Source organism: Suricata suricatta, chromosome 8 (assembly GCF_006229205.1).
Source record: "Suricata suricatta isolate VVHF042 chromosome 8, meerkat_22Aug2017_6uvM2_HiC, whole genome shotgun sequence".
NCBI lineage: Eukaryota > Metazoa > Chordata > Mammalia > Carnivora > Herpestidae > Suricata > Suricata suricatta.
Window position 1 is genome coordinate 42,957,852 of NC_043707.1, and position 23,725 is coordinate 42,981,576.

The window sequence follows — 23,725 nt, forward strand, 5'->3', positions numbered from 1 at the left end:
CTGGCTCTAAAGAGTCTTGGTTGAACTAGATGAGTAACTAGTTCCTATGACTAATGACCTTTGCAGGAGTACCTTTGGTTGTACATACAGCTCCCTGGAATTGCTATAAGGTTCCAAGTCATCACAGTTTGGAATAGTGGCTTTCAAACTTGAGTATGCAAGTTTGGAGGGCTTATTAGAACACAGACGGCTGGGCCCAGGCCCCTCCCCTTGAGTTTCTGATTCTGGAGGCCCGGAGTGGGACCTGATGATTTGCATTTCTGATAAGTTCCCAGATGCTGCTACCGTTTTGGAAATTATCCTTTAAGAACCATAGGCTGAAAGCAACATCAGGTGTTTGAGTTTGGGGCTAGAGGGAGCGATGCAGGCTGGCTGGAATCTTTTCACTGCATTTCCAGTGCACAGAGGTGAGCTTCCAGATGTATTAATTAAGTCATCCAACAAGTATGTGAGTGTCCACTGTGTGGCAGTCACTGTTATAGTTGTTAGGGGATACTGTGAAGAAAGCACACAAAAATCCCTTTGTTTGTGGAAGTTCAGTAAGCATAGGCTGGGATTAACTTGATATCAGTTCTGCCGCTTATTGATGCTTGGAGGTGAGCCTGTTCCTTTTTCTCGCTCCCCTCCATTTATTGTACTTTCTTTTGGAATCTTTGAATTTCATAATAATGGCACTGATATTATTAATCATCACCATAACTTAAAAAATTTTTTTAATGTTTATTTTTGAGAGAGAGCATGAGCTCTGAACAGAGACAGAGAGGGAAACACAGAATCTGGAGCAGGTTCCAGGTTCCAAGCCATCAGCACAGAGCCCAGTGTGAGGCTCAAACTCACAAACTTTGAGATCATGACCTGAATGGAAGTCGGACTCTTAACCAACTGAGCCACCCAGAGTGCTTTTTCTATGTCAGAAGTAATGCAGCTAAGTGCTTTACATTTATTATCCCATTTTTAAAAAATGTTTGTTTATTTCAAGGAGAAAGATAGAGTGCAAGTAGGGGAGGGGCAGAGACAGGGGGAGACACAGAATCCAAAGCAGGCTCCAGGCTCTGAGCTGTCAGCACAGAGTCCAATGTGGGGCTTGAACCCACGAACTGTGAGCACCCAAGCGCCCTGATTATCCCATGTTATAACAACCCTGGTGTTTTCATCTTAATCTCAAAGATAAATTTTGAAAGGGTTGGTAACTTAAGATGAGAGAGCTGGGTGGAGCTAGGTCTGTCTTAATGCAGGGCCATACTTTGCTTCCAGGCTCGAGTCCAAGGTTTTTAAACTGTACATAATGACCACTAATGGGGTATGAAACCAATTTGGTCAATCTCAAACAGCACTTTTGGGGGAAAATTGGAACCGAATAGAAAATACCACATAGGATAAGCATTGTTTCTTGAAATTTTTTTTCTGTGTACGTATATGTGTATTGAGTTCTGACTTAAAATATATTTCTTACTGTAGGTCACAGTAAAAAAAAATGTTTGCAAACTACTGCCTCATTGGCTATGGGACCATAGTCATCTAATCATCATTTTAAAAAAAGAGATTAGAAAATTTAAGACTTAGAAAAGTAAGTAATTTTTCAAGAGCACAGAATAGTCAGTGGCAGTACAAAGACCAGATGTCTGAATTTTCTGCCCCTGGTCCACTGCTTCCTTTCTCACATCATGCTGCTTCCTTAAAAGTGCACAATATTGCCTGGGAATTGACTCTTATCTTTTCACGTGATGGAAATATGCCATGGAACCTTTAGAGATGTTGACAAAACCTGAAAAGGGAAGTTGAATGTCTTTCTGTTCTGGATAGGTGAAAATTGTGCCATGAAACCCCCAAAGCCTGCAGATGAAGATGTAGCATTTCTCCTGTTGGTTGTGGTGTACTGGATGGAATAATGGTAATGATATTAACTAACAGTGCAAGGCTCTAAGCAAGCTTCATGTGTTGACTTGTGTGATTACAAATTATTTTGACAGGGTAGCCATGGCTGTACTGTGAACTCGGTTTGGAGTGAGAAAGGGCATCCTATCAGCATGAGTTAACACTTCTCTGTGCTGTCCCTAGTTCCTCATTTTGTTCTTGTCGAGTTCAGAGCTATTTTCTTATAGCCTCACTTGTTTAGGCGTGGTTTCAGCTCTCTTTCTTCCTTTTCTTTCTTTTCCATCTTTTCCTTCTTTTCTTTTTTTCTTTTCTCCTTCCTTCCTTTCTTGACCATGTATCTTCATTATGTGGGTAATTTATGTTCCTAACACTTCCCTCCCTAAATCAATACATTGCTGATTTGCATCAGGGGCGGGGCTGTGGATTGTCAGCATGATCAGGTGGTGATCTATGGTCGGTCCTCCTATAGAATGCTGCCCCAAAACTTTATACCAAGGGACTTAACAATCTGTTCAGCAGTAATGGGAGCCACTTGGAAATAACCTGAAGATGCTTAAAACCCTTCCAGCAAGTGTGTTTTAGCATCATATCGATGGTGCATGGAAGCAGAGGAAATGCAGTGTCAGGGCCTCATTGGGGTGGGAGGCAGGGATGGAGATTGATGGGGAGGAGAGGCTAATACAGTTTAGTTAGAAGAATGACATGTAAAAGTAGGTAAGGATAGGATGAAAACCTTAGCTTGTGAATCATAAAATTCGAGTGAGATAAAAAGGCCTGGAGGAGTGAGGTGGTTGGCCTTCAGTCAGATGGCTGGATGACAGAGAGCAGGCAGAGTACCTAGGTCATTATTCTAAGATGTGTTCACCAGAGTTGTTTGCCAAAGCATCTCATTACAGAAAAGAATGACTGTTACTTACCCTGGAGTAAATGAAATAGAGGCACCAGGACCATGTAGTAGGTTTATCTTTCCATTTTCAGTCAGGTGCTATGTATCTACTGGGCTCTGTGTGTCTTATTTTGTGAAATGCAGGAGTAAAACAAGAACCTCCAAACTTGTAATAAAATTTATGTCCCAAGAAAACTTTATTTTTTTAGCATCGACCCTCTCCTCCAAGTAAGTAAATAAATATTTTCAAATTATGTGCATGTATAACTATTAAACCATACATGCATATGTTAACTCTTAGTAAAGCTTAACTATATGGTATGTAAATGTGTAGATGGTTTTAAAGTACTTCTGGTGCCCCAAGGGATGGCCTTCACCCTCCACTTCTGGGATATACATGTCTCATTCTGCAGACTACTGGTCCAGAATGAAAACTGAAAAGTTTAATGTCAAAGCTATTGGTTCTTTCATAAGCATATTGTTTTTTATTCACAGTATTTTTTTTAAAGTTTTTTATTTATTTTGAGAGAGGGAGAGCATGGGGGAGGGGGAGAGAATCCCAAGCAGGCTCCATACTGACAGCACGACGTGGGGCTTAGTCTCATGAACCATGAGATTATTACCTGAGCCAAAATCAAGAGTTGGATGCTTAACCAACCAGCTGAGCTACCCCAGGTGCCTCTTACTCCCAATATTTCTAATGTCCCTCTACAAAATAGTTTTTGAATGCAAATTTTGAATTAAAAACTGGTCTTTTCGGAGTTGACTATGTAAGAATGGAGGATGTATGTGAATTAAGTTGAATCCTTTTTTGAGAAAAAATAGTGTTTTTGATGTAAAGAAACAATGAACACCCCCTCCCTTTATTTTTAATTGAAAAAAATTTTTTTTAAAGTAAACCCTACCCTCAGCCTGGGGCTTGAACTCAGGACCCTGATATCAAGAGTCTCATGCTCCATGGACTGAGCCAGCCAGGTTACCCCACAACTTTCCCTTTCTTGTCTGTGTTGGTGCAAATCTCTTGTTTGATGTCTTTAAGACTTCTCTCCCCACCATTATAATGATTAACCTCATAATCCAAATTAGGACTTGTTAATGTTTGCTGATTTTTAAAAAATCCTTCAGTCGTAACTGGAGAGCAAATTAGAAATGACAGCAGTAGAATGGATGATATGTTATACTTTGCTATGGAGTGCTGCTGAATGGTGTTGGTACCATGCAAGGGTTGTTGGTGTGTTGTAGGCCTTCTGCAGTATCCCCAAAGTTGAGCAAGGCTTGTAATCAGAAGGAAAGGAAATGAATTTGTTCATTTCATTTCAGAGTTTGGAAGTCCGGGACTGTGGGGATTAGCTGAGACAGAGATATATTGAGTAAATGCAGTGAAAGATTATTTTGGTAATTAGAAGAAATTCCATTTTTGTAATGAAGTAAAAAGGAGTAACACTAGTCATCATTTGTGGAGAGACTGGAGAGCAAAGTAAAGAAAGGGATAAAACTCACTTTGGCTACACAGGAGAGCCAGACAAACTCAGGGACATATAGTCTATATTTGTAGGTGTTTCCGAATATTTTTTCAGTCATAAGGATGCAAATCATTTCAATATTAGAACAGCTCATTTCATTACTGTTACTGGAAAAACAAGTTAAACTGAGCACATGTCCTATTGAGGGTGAGTCAACAGTGTCATTTTAACATAAGGAGGGACAGTATATTGAGTTATTCCAAGTCCTGTGGTTTTCGTCCAGCTAAGCAAAGACAACTCTTGTTTCAGAAGTGAGGCTTACATGCAAAAAAGAAGTTGCCCATTTTGTTTCTTTTTCAATTACATGCTAGTTTTCTTTTTCCCTGATACTTTTCAAAAATCCATTTTATCCTTAGATTTGTGTATTTATTTGTGGAAAGTGTATTCTCCGTTGTAGACCAATTGTGTTTTAAAGTTTAGTTTTGAATTCATCTACCAATTCATGGATCAGAGTTGGTATATGGTGTCAGATATCCTTTAAAAAGAAGTCATAAGAGAAACAGAAAAGCAATCTATTTTAATGTGTCATTATTTTTCTAAGTTTTTTAGTGGTGTGGACATGAAGTAGGGTGGTATTTTGTGGAACATTATACCAAACTGTAATGATGAAATTTATCCTTTTGACTTTAGAAAGGTCTAGTGTTTTGGGACTTGTGGAAAAATAGAGCCATGAGCTATTTAAGTTTTCCTCAAATGGGATCCAGTATGATTAAGGGTATGTGTCTGCATAGTTTATTCCTTGGTTTGGGAAGGTGAGTTTTTGTCTTTTTTTCCCCTCTCAGTTATTCCTCTAATTGGAGAGAAGCAGACCAGTTGAAGGAAATATTCTGTCTCCTATGGCATTCTCAGTTTGCCACACGAGTTATTTCATGCCTTCTCTGACTAGCAGACCACACTTTTCCTGTTTAAAGATTCAGTTTTCACTAACAGCAAGTGTGTTCTTTGGAGGGATTTATTTCCCATAATTGAATTATGGGTACCTTGATCAAATGATGATGGGTTGTCTACTTTTAAAAAAAATTTTTAATGTTTACTTATTTTTGAGACAGAGAGAGAGACAGCATGAGCAGGGGAGGGGCAGAGAGAGACAGAGACACAGAATCCAAATCAGGCTCCAGGCTCTGAGCTGTCAGCACAGAGCTTGAGTTGGGGCTTGAACTCATGAGCCGTGAGGTCATGTCCTGAGCCGAAGTCGGCTGTTTCACTGACTGAGTCATCCAGGCGCCTCAAGGGTTGCCTACTTTTAATAGAGTCACACTCTTCTTAAGAGTAAAATCTTGTCAACATATAAGATGTGATCATTATTATGACCTGGTTCCATAATTTCCTTTTGCTTCTCTGTGCTTGGGAAAAGATGGTATGTAGTTATGATTTTACAAAGGAAGACCTCTGTACAATTTCACCCATTCTTTTACCTCATAGGGTAGTTTGTTTTTGTGTTTTTCTTAAGAATTAATACATAGCAGTGTATTGAATTGTAGAGTTGGCAAGTTTTCCAAACTGAGATTCTTTTTTTTTTTTATGCTTTTTATTTATTTTTGAGAGACAGTGCGAGCAGGGGAGGGTCAGAGAAAGAAGGAGATACAGAATCTGAAACAGGCTCCAGGCTCTGAGCTAGCTGTCAGCACAGAGCCTGACGCGGAGCCCGACGCGGGGCTCGAACCCACGAACCGTGAGATCCGACCTGAGCTGAAGCCAGACGCTTAACCGACTGAGCCACCCAGGCACCCCATTGAGCCACCCAGGTGCCCCCAAACTGAGATTCTTATGTTGTGGAGATGGGAGTGAGATTAATGAGTGTATGTCAGTCCTTGTTAGGCATGTTCATGAAGAGTGGTTCTGAAATACAGCATTGGTGGCCCCTCTTACCCTAGGAACTTAGTCTTAGTTTTGTTTTTGATAAGCATATGGTCATTAGCTGGTCTTTGGCATAAATGTTTTTTATGTACATAGTGGTATGGGGAGCTTATCTACATGCGGATGTTCTATTGTACAGGTTTCCAGGTTTGGGTAGATATCAGGGTTTTCTGACTGCATCTCAACAGGACGCTGGACTGGTAGATAAAAGACATGTTTTGGTGCAGGTTTGTCCATCTTGACTTGAATGACTTTGGGCAAGTTCCTTATTTCTTTGAGTTGCAGTTTCCTCTTTTGTAAATGGTGCTATTACCAATTTGTGTGCCTTACAGGGTTGTTGTAGGGATCAGATGAGGTCATTTGTATGAAAATGTTTTGTAAACTATGATGGTATTTTTACTGTAGCATTGTCTTAAGTCAGACTTAGGGGTGAGAAGGGAGAGTTGGGAACTGTCTGATTTGTTTGGCCAGTGTTCACATTGGTCTTAGAATACTTGTAGTTTGGGGTGAGAGAACATAGATAGAAATCAGCTAAAAAATCCCTGCCCAGAAGAAGCTGAGACGTTAATCCTAAATGTATGATGCCAAGTCAGTACCACTCCATCTGTAGGGAGAGCAGATGCTTGTTATTCTCATTTTACTGGAAGGACACTGGCCAGCCAACTAACTTTAGGCTATGACTGTCTAATTTCTGAAATTCACATCATTAGAGTTACTTCTTGAAGGTAAGATACTGTATTGTATTGTAGGAAGGTTGCTGATTTCGGGTTATTTAATGTGGAGTTGGAAGGGCACAGTTGGTGCAGATTTATGAACTTTTTCTGCTTAATTAAAAAGCCATATCACATGAGGGGGAGGATACGTGATTCACTTGACATTTTTTAATATAAAACGTAAAGTATTTGAGACTCTCTATGGTAATTTATATTTAGGCTTATAGTCAAAGTGATTACAATGCTTTGGTTTTCATTTTCTTGATGAGGTAATGTGTGCTTTGGTCGGGAGGAGGAGAAATGTTATTTAATCACCAGCACTACACTAATAACCACATTTGCTTAAGTCCTTTGTCCCTTTGCTTGAACTCAGGGTTACTTGCTCTAATACTGGTTTTCCAAAGGACTTAATCCCGTTAATGTGATGAGGTGATGGTGGGAAGGACATTCCCACTGGACCTGGAGTGGTGTAACTGGTAAAACTCCCTTTCTAAATCCCTCTTGTTCTACATGAATATCACTCCCATGTCCCCAAAGTGGAAGGAATTTTTACTAAGGAGAGTATTTTAAGAGAGATAAACAAAAGAGATGAAAATATCTTCTCTGCCAGGTCTTCATGACCTTAGAAAGCTAGAATAAACTATCATTTTGCAGATTTTATTTTTGTCTTCTTTTGTGGGAAATTAGGGACTTGTTTATGTTCTCTTGGAGGGAGATAGAAAACTGGCCTACCCCTTCAACAGTTTGGCTTTGAAAACATTTTTCAAACATTTACCATATGCCTAACATCATAACTGGGTTGAAGCTAGGTAGAACAGACATGGTGTAGGTGTTGTTCAGTCCAAAATCCATCTTTTGCTGGAACCCCCTTGGGTTGCCTGGCAGGAAGAATGGCAGCAAAGTTGATGGAATGGGTTGTGGGTTAGGGCATTGGCTTTTTTTTTTTTTTTTTAATTCCTCTAGGAATTTATGGTTCATTAATAGGAGTTGAAGAAGACTGGGCTCCAGAAAGACAACACCCCTTAGAGGATTTATCCCCCAAATTTTAATTTAATATATTCAGGTTTACATTATTTCTGTAGTTCTTTCTGAGAACTCTGGACTAAAGCTGAAACAAGAGAAGTCTCTTGGCCTCTCTAAAACTAAGAAAACCTTCTCGAAGGCAACATAAATTTTGGGTTTTCTAAATCAAATATTGCTGCAAATGGAGAAACCTAGGTTTCCTTCCTTTTTTAACAACAAACATGGAAGTCTCAAGTTCTGATTATGGTCATTTATTAATATAGATAAAATTTTCTGTCTTTACTGCCTTTCTTTGGGAATCCACAGCGACAGCTGGATGAGCAAGAATGGCCGTGACTATTTGCACACCAGATTGTGGCTGTCCGTGTGCTGGGCTGTTTTTATTAACATGATTGCAATAATTCCATAGAAACCTAAGTGGCCTTAGAGATAAATTCTTACTTACATTCACTGTAAAGAAAGAATATGAGCAGTTGAAAGGTTTGTGTGTCAGAGGAGAAGCGATTTAAAGAGGACTTGATTGAACATTGAAATTATCAGCTCTTCAAATATCTTTAAGTGTACATTATTGTTACTTTTTTTCTATCGACCCTGGGGCCCAAGTTATGTTGGTGTGAGTTGACATTGATCTGTGTTTGAAGAAACAAGTGAAAAGAAGGGAGCAATTGGCAATAAAACTAAATAAGAAATAAAGTTTGGTGCTATATCACATGTTTTCTTCTTCCCTCAGTAATTAACAAAGATTTGATATTTTCCTAGTGTCTACCTTCCTTTATTCCAAGGTTGTTGTCCCAGACATGTTCCCTGGAAATGGGAATGATATACCTTTACTGTCTCCAGATTTACACATTTTCCTCACAATGCTGGTTTCTGTGCTTATCTGGAATATTCTGGGTAGGACGTTTTGAGCTCTTGGGTTTAGACAGTTCTAGGTGATAACGTGTATGAGTTTTGAGTTGGATATTGTCCACAGGTGAATAGTGTTTGGTTTTGGATGAAGGTGCGAACATCTGTCACCCAGATAATTAGAAATAACCAAGTGTTGTGATCTTAGCTTCTGCAGGTCCTGGCTTCAGAACAGTTAGCTTCACATGTCGTGGTGCTTTATGCTGGACTCTGACTTTCTGTCGTATGTGATGCTTTATGGTGTTCTGGTGACTTGATTTGTGGGCATAGCCTTCATTGCTACAACCAAATTCTTAAAAAGGCTGCAGAAGGGATACTCATGAAGAAATCTGGGGCTGTTCTCTGGATTTTCCCCCTTTGGTTTTGGGAATTCTCCATGATCTTATATAATGTAACAATCTCAGGTTTTTCCATTTTTATTTTTAACATAATTTTGTTCTCTACCTCTAAATTAACAAACAATAGAAATTGTCTGCTCCTTTTAAAAAGCTTTCTGAACAATTTAAGCTAAAAGAGCACTTTGTTTCTCTTGGGTGGGTAGTAGGATGATTATATATATTTATAAAATTCTTTTCCAGCAAGGATACTTAAAAGCATGTATTTAAAATTAAGAGCTTTTAAACAAATGAAGCTGTACTTATAACAAAATAGTCTTTTAAAAGCTTTAAAAATGGAGCATTTACTAAAAGCAGAGGAAATTGGTGGCAGGCTGAATTTGTTTCTGATAACAGAACAGATACAGATCATAGAATAGAGGAGGTAATAGAAGATATAAGATGGTGGAGTAACGCCTCAGATTGGCCTTTTTTGACCACTATATACCACCATGTATTTATTTGTATAGAGAATAGTTTAACTTCTAGATCTGATATAGCTTCCTCCTCCCCCCACCCCCCTTGGGTTTTATTATGCTGAGATCCTGAACCTTTTGGCTATATAAATCCTGTAATTATTTTGGTCAGTGTCATTTTCCAAAGGGTTAGATGCTCATAGTGAAGAAATACATCAGGGCTGCTTTGGATCAGATTGGTGCTTATTTTTCTATGGATGTGTCTTAGTGAATCCACTCATGGGGAAAATGGTACTATATAATGAAAACATATGATCTTAGCTTACCATTCACTTGGAATTTTTATTACTGTGTTTTCTTTGCTTGCTGATTAGATATAAATTACTTTGGCTTCTGTTCAACCCATTTAAATTAATTCAGTTTTTTAAACTTTATTTATTTATTTTGGGAGGGAGGGAGAGGGACAGAGGGAGAGAAACCGAATCCCAAGCATGTTCAAGCGAGAGAGACAGAATCCCAAGCAGGCTCTGCACTGTCAGCACAGAGCCTGACTTGGCGCTCGGCTCAAACTCAAGAACCTGTGAGATCATGACCTGAGCTGACACCAAGAGTCAGATGCTCAACTGACTGAGCTATCCAGGCACCCCTTAAGTCAATTCTTAACCATAATGCACATAGCTTAAGATTCATGAGGAAGAATGGGGGAGGATGTATCTTTAATTCATGCAAATTTTAAGGCAGGAACTTCCAAATATGTTTTAGTTTTGTGAAGATTATAAAAGTACAGTTCCACTTTTCCAACTTCTCATCTCCATTAAAGGCCAGGAAATTTGAGCCATTATTTCCTTCTCATTTAACTTTTCTACTGCTTATACAAAATGAGTCAGAATTATTAAACACAATCAAATTTGGAATCACTATGCTTGTTAAAACTGAAACCTTAGAACATTTTAAACACATATTGGTTGTTGACTTTCTTAATAAGTGTTGTGTTAAAGATAGTTCATTGACTATCTCATGAGTATTGACCATACCTGTTTACAGTCCGGGCACTGAGCTAGGTTCCAGGTATGCAAAGATGAGTTAGTCGTGGTCACTGTCTTAGGGAGTTTGAAGAGAGATGAGGGAGAGAGACAGGTGAGCCAACACTTTAAAAAAACTCTGCCTAGGATGTAATGGGAGCACAGAGGAGGAACATCCAAACCAGACTGGAGGGTCTCTGAGGGCTTCTTAAGGAAGGTATTGTTTTATCTATGATTTGAAATATACGTAGGAGTAAGCTAGATGGATAAGGAAGAGAGGGGAAGTATTTTCCAAGTGAAAGAATGCACATGTATGGAGAGGTGATTATTAAATTGGCCACATCTGATTTGTAAATATATTTTTAAAATTACTCATTTTATTTAAATCATAAATTAAAAATTTCCTGCAGTGTTTAGGAAGACAGAAATATAAAAAAGGAAATAAATGCATAGTATGTGTCAATATGACACAGAATATTGATGGATTTTGTTTTTTGCAGTAAATCCAATAGTATAAAATAGACAAAATCGGAATTTTTAAAACCAAAGATTATTCTACATTCATCAACTTATTAGGATGGTTATCTGTATAAAATGAAAATTACATTAGTAATGTCAAAAACACCATTATGTAATTTATTTATTAAAATTTTTTTTTAACATTTATTCATTTTTGAGAGAGAGAGAGAGAGACCGAGCACCAGTGGGGGAAGCGCAGAGAGCGAGGGAGACACAGAGTCTGAAGCAGGCTCCAGGCTCAAAGCTGTCACCACAGAGCCTGATGTGGGGCTTGAACCCACGATGTGAGATCATGCCCTGAGCTGAAATCGGGCGCTTAACTGACTGTTAAGCCAGTTGAGCCACCCAGCCTCAGTTATGTAATTTATAACTTCAGTTTTTGTTGGTTATATTTTCTTAAATCAAGATATACCTGTTTTTGAAAAGTAGTAATATTTTGCTATGAACTCTATAGCCTAAGCCTTAATCTCTGTGGGTCTGGTATCAGCATCTCTTAAATAAGAAACACATTTTCTATTAGATGATATCTGTAAAGGACATAGAAATCCTTGTAATACTATCAGGAAAATAAAAACTGGTATCTTCCTTGTTGTATTTATTTGCCTTTTAATCAAGACGAATTTCAAGAAGGAAGACAGATGTTTCTCTACTTTGTTTGTATTTAAATGCACCACTTGGGATTTGAAGCTTCTGCACTTCTGTTTGTTTGGATTTTTTTTTTTTTTTCATGGCTTGATCCCAAAAAGTGGAATAAAAAGTTTAGTGGAAGTTTGTTGTTTGAAATCACAGGGTGCTATGATAATTATTGCAAATCCCTGATGTCTCTCTGTCTGCCCTCAATTCTCCTACTTTTGGTAATAATGCAAGCAATCATTTTAGAAAACTTTGCTTTGTTCATTTTACTGAGTCTCTTCCAGACACCATGTGCCTGAAGCAGCAGCAGCCAGCTGTAGCCAAGGTCCTAGGGCATAAACTCAGAGGACTTCTCTCTCAAATGCTAGTACTCGAAATTTGCATAAACGTTGAAGAGACTATTAAAAGGGCCCTGTCTCCCTTCTCTTCAGATATTGTAGGAACCCCACCCATTGGAGATATTAAAATGGCTTTTGAGTGAGCAGAGGATATAAACACAAACAGATACCACACTGCAGAGCAGGATATGGAGGAAAAATCATGTGAGATAGACAACAGAGGCTTATTTGAAGAGGCTACAAAGCAACAAGTAATGCCAGTTCACAGTGATTACATGTTAATGCAACAAGTGAAACACATTGAAGGCTGCTCAGATTACAGCTGGCTGGGGTGCAGACCAAATTACTCATGTTAGAGATTCGTAAAACAAAGGGAGGCTTTTAAACCAATGATACATAGCTGGCATGATACTGAAAAGCCCTGGAAAACCTAGGCAGATGCCTAGATGAAATTTTAAGGAAGATTCCATCAAGTCAGGATACCTTAGGCCAGTCCCTAAACGGAGAAATTCCTGAAGCCCTGGAACTGGATAAAAATCAATGACAGCTTATTCTTTTTTTTTTTTTTTGCAATATTTATAGACAAATAAGGCCAATAAACTAGTGAATAGACACTAGAACCTTATCTGGACTGAGTTACATAGTGCTATAAGCAACAAAGGTTTGGGTTGTTTTTCTTAGCAGCTCTTTTTGGAGTGGTCCTGAGATTGATATGAAGAGGGTCTGCTAAAAATATATAATAAAAACAATTTCTATTTTGTTTGTAGAATGTGGGTAGATCACATTCTCTTTGCTCCTTCTTCTAACCTCCCTTCATTAGATTGTATGGACTGTGAGGACAGGAATTGTTTCATTTTTGTTTGATTTCCATGCAATGGTTAGTGAAAGGCCATGCTCACAGTAAGTTCTTCAATAAATGTTAATAGAAATGTTTTAAAATTGAAAGACATTTTTGCTCATGTATAATGTGTACCTTTAGCAAGTGCCTTCTTATTCCTGCAGTGCGCTCCCCCTCAACTTTTTTAAAAGCAGTGACCTCTGCTTTTTTTTTTTTTTTTCTGGTAGTAGTAGTTCAGTATGTCTTTTATTAGACTGTTATTGATGGCAACTGGGAGGAAGTTATTCCACCTAATGATATTGTATCCTAAATTGCCTTGGGCTCTTCTATTCTTCTAGATTTCTCAGTACGTTTAAACTGAGGTTTGATTGATATAATAAGTTTCCTTAAAGGCACCATGTATCATGCATTTAGTTACCAGGAATTTAAGTACCTACTATGTGAGCCAGGTGTTTTTGAGCTCTTACTGTGTATTAGGCATTGTTTAAGGTTGTTTAAATGACTAATTCAGTTAATTCTTACCAGGGCTCTGAGAGATGATTTTACAGGTGAAGAAACTGAAACACAAAGAGGATACAGAGACGGATAGTAGATGGTGGAGACAGAATCCAAACCTAGATGCTGTTGCATTAAACTCTGTTGCCTCAAATAGAGAAGAAGAAATGCCTTCTATCATCTAGGAACTTAAACATGGAAAAGCAGAGAGAGAACACAGCATAGAATTAGGGTAAACTGTGAGTGAGTTACGAGTGTCTTAAGAGTCGGAGGCTATGAGGGGGAGGCAGAAGGTGGGCTAGGCCTTGGAGGAATGAGTAGAGTGTAGATGGTCAAGGGAAGTGGCAGCCCAGGAAACTGAGAAGCAGGTGGAGGCCTGGAACTGAGGCAGTGGTAATCTGCTCCAGGGAGGGACTGCATTTAGTGTGGTGGGGGTGTGCTAGACAGGTAAGGTGGGCTGCGGTCTTGAAGGCGAGCCTGAGGGTTTGGACTGGAAGAAGTAAGAAATGGCCAGTCCTTGGAAAAAGTGTTAGCCATGGCATTGTGTGAAGGTATTGCATAGACCTTTCGGTGGGCTCTTCTGAAGCCAAATGGAGAGTAAGTTCTGAGAATTGAGTAGAACTGAAAGCCAATGTAGATTAGAGAGGTCTGCACCAACACTTTGCAAGTGGGCCTTCTGGGAGATTGGATGAGATTAGAATAAAATTCTAACCACTTTTGGGGAGCTAAGAAAATGGTGGTCTTCAACCTATTCTAAAAAGGGGTGACTTGAATAAGTTTATATAAGTAAAGAAAAAGAAAACCCTTTACTCACTGGAGTATTTTATAATCAAGACTGTTTTCAAACACAAATCTGATGGTGTCATTTTCCTTGCATAAAGCCAAGCAGTACTTCACACTTAGACCAGAAGCTGGAGTCTGGAGTCTAACCCCTGCCTGCCTCCTATCCCTCTCTGCCTTGCTCAGTAGTTGCTAGCCACATGCACCTGGAATACCGGTTTCATGCCCATCTCATGGCCTTTACACTTGCTCTTTCTCTGTTTGGGATTACTCTTTCCCACATCTTCATGGTTCTGGTTCATTTAAATCTTGGCTCAAAGATACTTCTGAGAGAGGCCTTTCCTAGTCATCCTAGTCATCCTATCCAGCCTTTGTGGTTACTCTGTCTCCCAAATCCGGGTTCTGTTTTCGACAGAATCTATCACTTACCACTGTCTGAAATGATATTTATTTATTCATTTGTTATTTATCTTTCTCTTTTCATGGGGGCAAGGACTTTATTCTGCTAACTGTGGAATCCCTGACATTAGGCCCAGCACCTCATAGAGCAGATGTTTTTTAAGTATGTTTTCAGTATTAGAAGCCTAGTCCCCATATACATTGCCCAGAAAATATGTGGAAATTAGAAATTGGCTTCTAGATTTTGTGTCACACTGCCAAGTGATGGAATGATAAAATTGAAATCTACTGGTTCTCTTTGTTTTTGCTTCTTTTAGGGGGAGGAATGCATACACACACACACGCACACACAGTATATGAGATGGGTTTTAGTCAGTAGTATTTATTGGGTGATCATTGTGGCTTAAGATGAAAATTTGGGAAACACTTATCCTTTTTGTGAGTGACTCATTTCTCTGAGTCTACTAAGACATCAGTTTAAGCATCTGTTCTGTAATGGGGTATGATTGAGCGTTTTGTTTTTTACTCTCCAAATACAAAGGTGCTTTTAATTTCACTGTTAAATTTAAATGTTTTATATTAGAAGAAAAACAGATTGAATTTTGAAATGAGATCTTTCCTGGTCACACTGCAATTTTTTCAAGTTATCAAAGTTTTAATTTCTCTTCTGATGGTACATGATTACACTCTTCATTTACAAATTACTCCTGAGCTAAGTCATGAATCTGAAATTTTACTTTATTTTTCTTTTATCAATTCAGGCAATATATACTGTCTAGATTACTCAAGACCTCAATGGATTATATATGTAGGCTTAGAGGATTCCTTAAAGTGGCCTTAGTTGTTCTCAAAGTATGGTTCCTCAGCCTTGTAACATCAGCATCACATGGGAATTGTTAGGAATGCAAATGCCCAGGGTCCCTCTATATCTCCCCAATCCGAGAAACTGTGAGGGTGGGGTCCAGTAGGCCCTCCAGTCAACTCTGCTGCACACTTTGAGTACCGTGGCTTAGAACATGCTAAAGGGTCAAGGTAGTGTGATCCTAAAGATTAGCCAAATGGCATTAATTATTAGCCTGTAAGCCCACCTCCTTTTTGGTCATTGAATTTGATTGGTTCACTAAGGCTAGGCTGTAAAGTTATTTGCTAGATGGATTGCCACATATTGACTTTGGGTTGTTTGTATTTCTCTGAACCTGTCACTGTAATGATTTGCCAGGACACTTAATAGGAACAGACTGTAATTTTTTTTGCACCCATGGCTTTCTGAGTCATGGGTGGCAAGGTCCTTAATGTCCTTCTGCATAGATTTCTTCAGGTACCAGGCATGCCATTCACAAACTGTTAATGAGAGAGGTGTCACTGTTGGATCGCAGGAGACCTTCAGAAGCGTTTAGTCCATGCCAGTGTAGTTTACAGGTAGGGAAATTGAGCCCCCGTGAGGATGTGCTGTGCTCACAGTAGTATACAGGCTAGTGCTGGAGGCAAACAGGGTTTCAAGTCTCCGGACTTCCCTGTGCCAGGACTGCTTGCAGGGAGAGGGCAGGCCTGCAGCTAAGCCTGCTCCCCGCCTACAGGACATTCCTTTCCTACTGACAGGTTTCTTTTTTATTTAAAGAAAAAAAGCAAATAGAAAAAAAGTCAGGAAGTTCTCATCGAAAGTAATAAAAGTGTCTAAAGAGAATGAAAAAAGCAGTTTGAGAACTTTGGTATGGAGGAAATAACCTGACATTAACTGTTTTAATTACAGTTGTAGCATCGTCCTTATCAGTGTGGGAAGAGGGAGCATTTGAGCCCTACAGGGAAGTGGGATATGGACAACAAGATGAGCCTCTTCCTGCATCTGCCTGTTCAGGCTGCAGCTTAGAGACTGTGTGATCCCAGCAGCTGTCACAGGGATGGAGCTGGACTCACTGAGAGACCTGAGTCCCGGGCCCAGCACTGCCACAGCTAGTGATGCTCCACTAGGAGATCACCTAGCCTCCTTGGCCTTCACTGTCTAGTAAATGGGTATAATAATACCTATCCTGTCTATCCTGAGAAGAAAAATGTCAGACAGTGGGAAGCAGTGTATCACTGTAGTTTAGAGCACAGACTCTCTTGTAGGATCTAGACTCCCTAGGTTCAAATTCTGCCTCTTTAACTCACTGGTGTGGCGGTAGGTAGGCAGGTCACTTACCCTTTGTGTGGAACAGTTATAATGAAACTAACTGCTTCATAGGATCGTAGGGAACATTGTATTAGTCTGTGTAAAGTGCTTAAAATAGTCTCTGATATTTAGTAAATGCAGTGTGTTAGCTGCTATGGTTATTAACTATTTTTAAAATATTTTAAGGGATGAGATTTCTATAAACATGTCCTCAGATGGTCCCATGACTTGGTGACAGTACTGGGGAAGTCGAGGGCTCTTGCTCAGTCATTGTTCATGGAGGAGACGTTGTACCGTGCAGCTTGTGCCTGCCCTCACCATGAGAAGAAGCTGATTCTGATGCCCAAGCAGGGCAGGCCTACAGCCTCTGATACTGAGCAGTTTATCCATAGAGTCCTGTGGCTGGAGGGAGCTCAGAGGTGGAGACTCCTCAGCTTTGCTTTCAGGCATTTATAACCATCCTAGGAAATGGACATCTTAATCATCTTCCAGGAAAAGTTCATTAACTTCAATTTTGGTTTTTATTGTTCGGCTAGGTTGCTTTCTTTCTTGACTTTCCAATTGTTACTAGAATTCTTGATAAGGATTTTGGGGATGAAAATTCCAACTCTAAAAGCTAAACAATCAATGTATTGTAGTTAACCAGCAAGTTGAGTAGTAGACTTTGGGTAGCCTCCCTTCTCTTCTGGCTGAAATCAATGAAAGTTTCTACTATTACTGTTTACTTCTGAGTAGTCTGTTTTGAGGAGGGATTGTGGTGGTGAAGCACCTTTTCATTGCCTTATAAAAGGACTGGAATATACAGATTTGAGAGTTACTGTTTTATCTGCATGTATAAAATTAACTTCATTTTCCTTACTTTGACCTCCACCCCCCTCCTCCTCTGTAATCTGTATTTGTGGTCTATTCCCCATCTTTGTGTGACTATTTAAGGCTAGAGATTGTTTTATTCATTTCTTACATATCCCATTTCCCCCTTTTCTCTGGATCCTAATATTGTGCCTCGTACATACTAGGCTCTCGATTACAGTTTATTCAGTGAGTGCTGTTGATATTTCTGCTACGTATTAAAGTGGCCTCTTTTAAAACTTCACTCGAAGACTTAAGTAATTCATTAATATCATGGTGACCTGGTATCAATCCAGGTGTTTCTAAATGTTCATTGATGAATCCTTATGTATCCAAGTTTTAAGGTGCTTGTCATGTGGCATGTCATGGGTGTTAGAACTTTAATATTTTAGTATCATTAGGAGATAGAGACACAGATTAATAAAAAGCAACATTCAAGACTGCAAAACAGTTATTGTAGGAAGAGACTCATAGGATGTGCTTCTGTGACTCCAGAAGCCAAAGGACAACACAAAAGATAGCCAGCAAACAAGAAAACCTGATTGAACCTGTAAAGGGAAACTCAGATCAGGTTGGATATAGGAACGGATGTTGACCTAGATTGGGTAATGTTTCTTTGCTGTCTGAGGGTTATGATTAGTGACTTATTTCTAATGTGCATTTGTTTTTATTTTTAGCATTGCAGTGTCGGGACGGCTATGAGCCCTGTGTAAATGAAGGAATATGTGTTACCTACCACAATGGTACAGGGTACTGCAAGTAAGTTTTTCTCCTTTTTTTTCTTTTTATATATTTTATTTTTCTCAATAGAACACTAGACAAGATTTGGTCCTACCAATTCTATTTTTAATACTTCTGTGAAATGTTCTGGTTCTCTGACTTTTCTGATGTAATTTTTGTGGGCAGTGAGGATGGAAGGATGTGGATGTCAGATAAATGGTTAACAAGAACTTATTATCTCATCGTTATCTTCTTCATTATGAAAAAGACTTTTCAGTGAGTGGCTAGTTAATGTATATTGGGTACATTCCTAGAATCACTCCCCAACTTGTTAGTTATGATCTTGTTTTTAAGTCAAACCACAATAGATACTAGCGTTAATTCTGCCTAGTGTGAGTGAATATTACAGCCATGCAAGACTATTTTTTCTGGTGTAAAAAAGTCCAGCTCAGAAAGAGGCTGTGAGAAAGATGTGTCCACATCTTTAGGGGGACGGGAAGCAGGTGCCATGGAGACCGTCACTACAGGGGTTTAAAAGAGTGAGTCAGGGGTACCTGGGTGGCTCAGTCGGTTAGGCATCTGATTCCAGCTCAGGTCATGATCTCACGGTTCATAAGTTCGAGCCCCGCTTTGGGTTCTGTGCTGACAGCTCAGAGCCGGGAGCCTGCTTCAGATTCTGTGTCTCCCTCTCCCTCTGCCCCTCCCCTGATCACACTGTCTCTCTCTGTCTCTCAAAAATTAATAAAATGTTAAAAATATTTTTTTTTAAAGAATGAGTTGGGAACAGGACTAGGGAGTGCGAGTGGCTTTCTCAGGGGCAGTTTTTCTCTCTGAGCACCTAGTTTATGCTTTTTGTTGATTTGAGGAGGCCTGTGAGGTTATCTAGTAACTAGCCCCTCTTGGTTTCCTATGAACCCTATTTTCCTTCCAGCTCATTTGAAAATTTTTGACAGGAGCATGTATTCTTTCTATTTTTATTATGAGAAATAAGATTTGATAATAGGACTTTTATTTTCTTTAACACTTTTATGGGGTGTATTTTTGTTTTGTGCTTTGATAGCAGTACTTGCTTGATAAGTATTTTAAATGAGTTTATCCAACATGTTTTTATTTCTTCTCTGGATATTTAATTGAATACCATAAATATAATAATGACATTTGTTCCAATCAAGTCCACTCTAACACTAGGATCTGAGTTCTTCAGTGTTGTGGAAATGAATTTTTGCAGGTCAGGAAAGATGGTCTTCACCAGAGTGACAATATTTTAAGCGGTGATAACAGTAAAGTTTAACCAAAGGTTGGTTGGGTTGGAATAAAGACAATACTGAAAATGAAATTTTTAATGTAACTGATAATGAGCTGCTCACTTAGTTTGTCTAGCTGGAGAACAAAAAACAAAAACAGAAATGTGATGTGGTCTCCTCTCAGAATGGTTTCACATCTAGAGATAATGAAGGGGCCTTAGAACTGGCCACCAAAATCTTCAGGCCCTTTTTGGCACCTGGTGTCTTAGTTACTTGCTTTATTCTGTTATTCACCTCTTGTGGTAGTTAAACCATTACATTATGATCATTTGTAGATGTGTTTGTTTCTCCTACTAGATTGCAAGGCCCTTGTTTTATGCATTTTTGTATAGTTAATGTCTGGTACAGTGCCTGGTATACAGCTAAGCTTAACAATATATATCATGAACTAGAAGGTGCTCAATAGATACCATCTTTCTCATATTTTTAAAATCCATGTGTTAAATTTAAGAAGGCACTGGTCCTCTTTGAAAATTTTATTTGCTTCACACAGCATCCAGGATGGTTGTACTATAACGAGAGGCACTTTAGTTCTATTTGGAGATAATTCAAGTTGGTGACTTATGAGGGGGAATTTCAAATAGGTTCTAAGTGTTGGCCTATGTATTTGTGGTCTGACATGGGGGAGAGAGACTAGTCTCTGATCGCTTACCAGGAGAAGACACTAAGGGTCACTTTTGGAAGACAAGAGGTTTGTGGGCTGTTAGTCTCAAACTCTCTAACTAAGGCAAGGGAGACAAAGTTGCCCCTGGTTTCTAGAAGAAGCACTGCTAGGGAACAGGGAACTCACTTTGTGGTTGACAGAAATGGAGCTGTGTACATTCTGTCCCTGGATGCTTGGTAATTGCTGATGGGTTAGGCTGCTTATGGGTATAGTTCTGGGCAGGTCCCTCAGATGTCCTCCAAGCCTGTATGAGGGAAACCAGCCCCCTGAGAAGGGAGAGTGAGGGAGAAAAAGGATGAGGCTGTTCTTTTGGGAGACCAGTCTGAACAATAAAATTTATAAGAAGAGAGTACTTCTCTACATTGGTTGATATTATAGATGGAGAGTAGTTAGAGACTATTTCTCTACATATTAGTGTCATCAGGACTGGTGGTGCCAATATAAGTGGTCAGAGGAAAAGCAAGGACAGTATCAGGGAGGCCAGGTCAGTCATCTCTACAAGTGCCACAGAAGGTTAAGCAACATTTTAAGCAAAAATAACATCTGGGGCATCAGGGTGTCTCAGTTGGTTAAGTGTCTGACTCTTGATTTTGACTCAGGTCATGATCTCACAGTTCGTGAGTTCGAGCCTCGCATTGGGCTTCACACTGACAGTGCAGAGCCTGTTTGGGATTCTCTCTCTCTCTCTCTCTCTCTTTCTCTCTTTCTCTCTCTCTCTCTCTCTCTCTTTCCCTCTGCCCCTCCCCTGCTTGTGCATTTTCTCTCTCTCTTTGTCTCAAAATAAATAAATAAACTTAAAAAAAAAAAACTACTTAGTAGACCTTTCATTGTAACTTCCCCACCTTTGCTTTTTTCCTTGGGGGAGGAAGGTAATCTAGCTTGTTCAGTAAATATTTTCTCAAAATGGTAACTGGATATTAGAACACTTAGAAGTTCTGTAAAAATTACATCAGATGTGCAAAGCATATGTTTATCTTTTTATTCATGAGATTGCTTAGTGGATTAGGAAAAGAAAGTTGAAGCCAAATTCTTTTTATAAGTGGGTGGGGGACGGGAATTAATGGAAATGTTCTAAAGTAGAAGGTATCTGACTATCTGTTTAAAGAGCATAATGCTACTGATTCAGCTAAAATATAATGGTTGTTTATAGAAATTATAGAAATCCTTGATAAGATCACATTGACAGATGAGGATAAGTACTTTTAAAGGTTAGTTTTGTACACAGCTCAACTGTTTTTTCTCACTGTGAGGAGCCTAAGCACTATCAGTCTGTTGATTCCGTTGGGTTGCCAGACAAGGAGAACCTGTGTAATCTTGCATAAACTCAATTATTGCTCCTAAATAGTTGTCAGATCTTAACAAAGCTCTCTCACTACAGAGAAATAAGTCATTTTATTCTCTCCCTTGTCCTACTGGGAGGTATAAATATATAATTAAGTTTGGCTGTCATTAATCACTTTCAAGTTGTTTGTCTCAGGCTTTCAAATATAAACCATCCCAAATCCCAATTTGATTGAAAATCATGGGTAACTCAAGTTCACTAGAATGTTGGGAGGAAGGTATGGTTGTGATTTGCAAAGTTTACAAAATGTGCATTTTTAAAGGCATATTTATCAGTTATTTGCAGTCCTTATCTGTCAGTTCTTAACATCTAGATTGTCTTTGGGTATGTTTGTAACAACAGCTCTTTCTCTTGACTTTGGGTACTTTTCCCTTCTCATTTTTGGTAGTATTTGTTGTTTACTAGACATTGTCTAGTAAACTCCGATAGAGTGGTGAGTTTTGTTTTACGGGGCAGTTGCATTACTGGAAGATCACCTTGATCCTGGAAGGCTTGGTCTTAGGCCTTCCTCTGGCCCTTCTGTTTTGCCTTTAGTCTGATAGTATAAGTCTTAGTCCTGGGATGTGGTCCTTGCTCCCAAGGTATGACCCCTCAAGGGGATCAGTGGGAAATGTGAGTGCTTGCTAAGCCCAGTATTTCCCAAATCTTTATTTCAGTAGGACTTGAATTCAAACTTCTGACTCCCAGAACGATGCTCTGCCTTCAGCCTTCAGCCTTTCAACTCTTGCTTTCCTCCAAGTTCCTAAGTACCTTGTGCAGCGTAGCCAGGAATCATTTCAGGATTTAAGTGGAGTTGTATGCATATTTTACAGTTACCCGCTCTGTGGTTCTGTCTTTTTTAGGATTTCTGCTTCTCAAATTCTAGTTCCTTTGAGAGCTCCAAATACCTTTGACTTTCCAGCTCAGTAAGACTTCCATTTTCTTCTTGCATTCTGTTCCTCTTACGCTGTGTGGATTGAGGGATGCCTTCAGGGGAAAGGCTATATAAATGTAGGTTTCATATTCTTTTCTTTTCTTTTTTTTTTGAGGCTCATATCCCTTCCAGTTTCTGCCTGCTTTTGATTACTCTTTGGTGCCTTTAGTATTGTCCGCAGTGTCTAATTATTATGAGCAAGAGAGCCGATCTGATATAATTACTCTGCCATTATTTTTAATGATAAAAATTATCATTATAAAGGACTCTTTCAAAAATTTCTACATACCACTTAGGAAGTAACTAGCACAGTGTTTATCAAACACTGGCAAGTCACCATGAGTTACATAGGTACCAGTGGATGGGCGATTGCATTTGAGAATCTCTACTTTTTGCCAAAATACCTAACTAGAAACTACATTTTGAAGTAAATCATTATAAATATAAAATGTTATAAAGTACAACGTTGTTTCACAATTTTCTTGAAATTGGTCTACTGGATGTAAGAAATATTAAACATTAACAACTAACAGTTTTCTTTGTCAGGGTTAGGGCTGATGGTGTAGGCCTCCTAAAGCTATCCAAGAAAACTAGAGCCACTGCCTGCTTTGTCCTCTTGGTATGTTTCTATATAGTCAGGAGAGAACAGAAACACTTGGAATCTTCCAGGGCCTGGCTTATAGTAGAGAAGGCATTATTTATATTTGTTGTGGTGGTATTCTAGAAAGGCATTTTCACATTTGCTGACTCAGCATTTTCCCCTTTCACTCACCTTGTTAGTGAATTCAGTGTGCTGTTCAGGGCAATGTCAGATCAGAGAGGTACATTGGGGAAAATGTCAACTGTTAAATCACTTTCTGTTTCTTCTCTGCGGAACCTGCTTCTGCCAAGAAGAGTCCTTCAAGTGGGGTGCCCTATTTAGCAGAACATCATATATACAGTTCCTCTGGCAGATGCTAGCAGAAGCCTGGCCACATTTCTATAATTCTTTATCTTTACCATAAAATGAAAAATATTGTCTTTTACATACTAAATACCTTTCACAGAGTAATATTTTTTTAATGTGATGCTTAAGGAGCTAGTAATTCAAGAATTACTTCTTTATTGTATACTGTTCATATACACCATGTAAAACAGATACCTGAAGTCTGTGGTAGTGGTTGCAAGTGATCAATAGTCTCACACTA

At 39.0% G+C, this 23,725-nt stretch overlaps 1 protein-coding gene across 3 annotated transcripts in view; it reads left to right on the top strand.

Moving 5' to 3' along the window:
• Positions 1-23,725, top strand: part of NOTCH2 (notch receptor 2) — a 155,107-nt gene that overhangs the window by 22,625 nt on the left and 108,757 nt on the right. For all 3 annotated transcript variants that reach the window (XM_029948357.1, XM_029948358.1, XM_029948359.1), the window contains exon 2: positions 18,273-18,354. In XM_029948357.1, the coding sequence (XP_029804217.1) occupies positions 18,273-18,354 (82 nt within the window). The remainder of the gene's footprint in view (positions 1-18,272; positions 18,355-23,725) is intronic.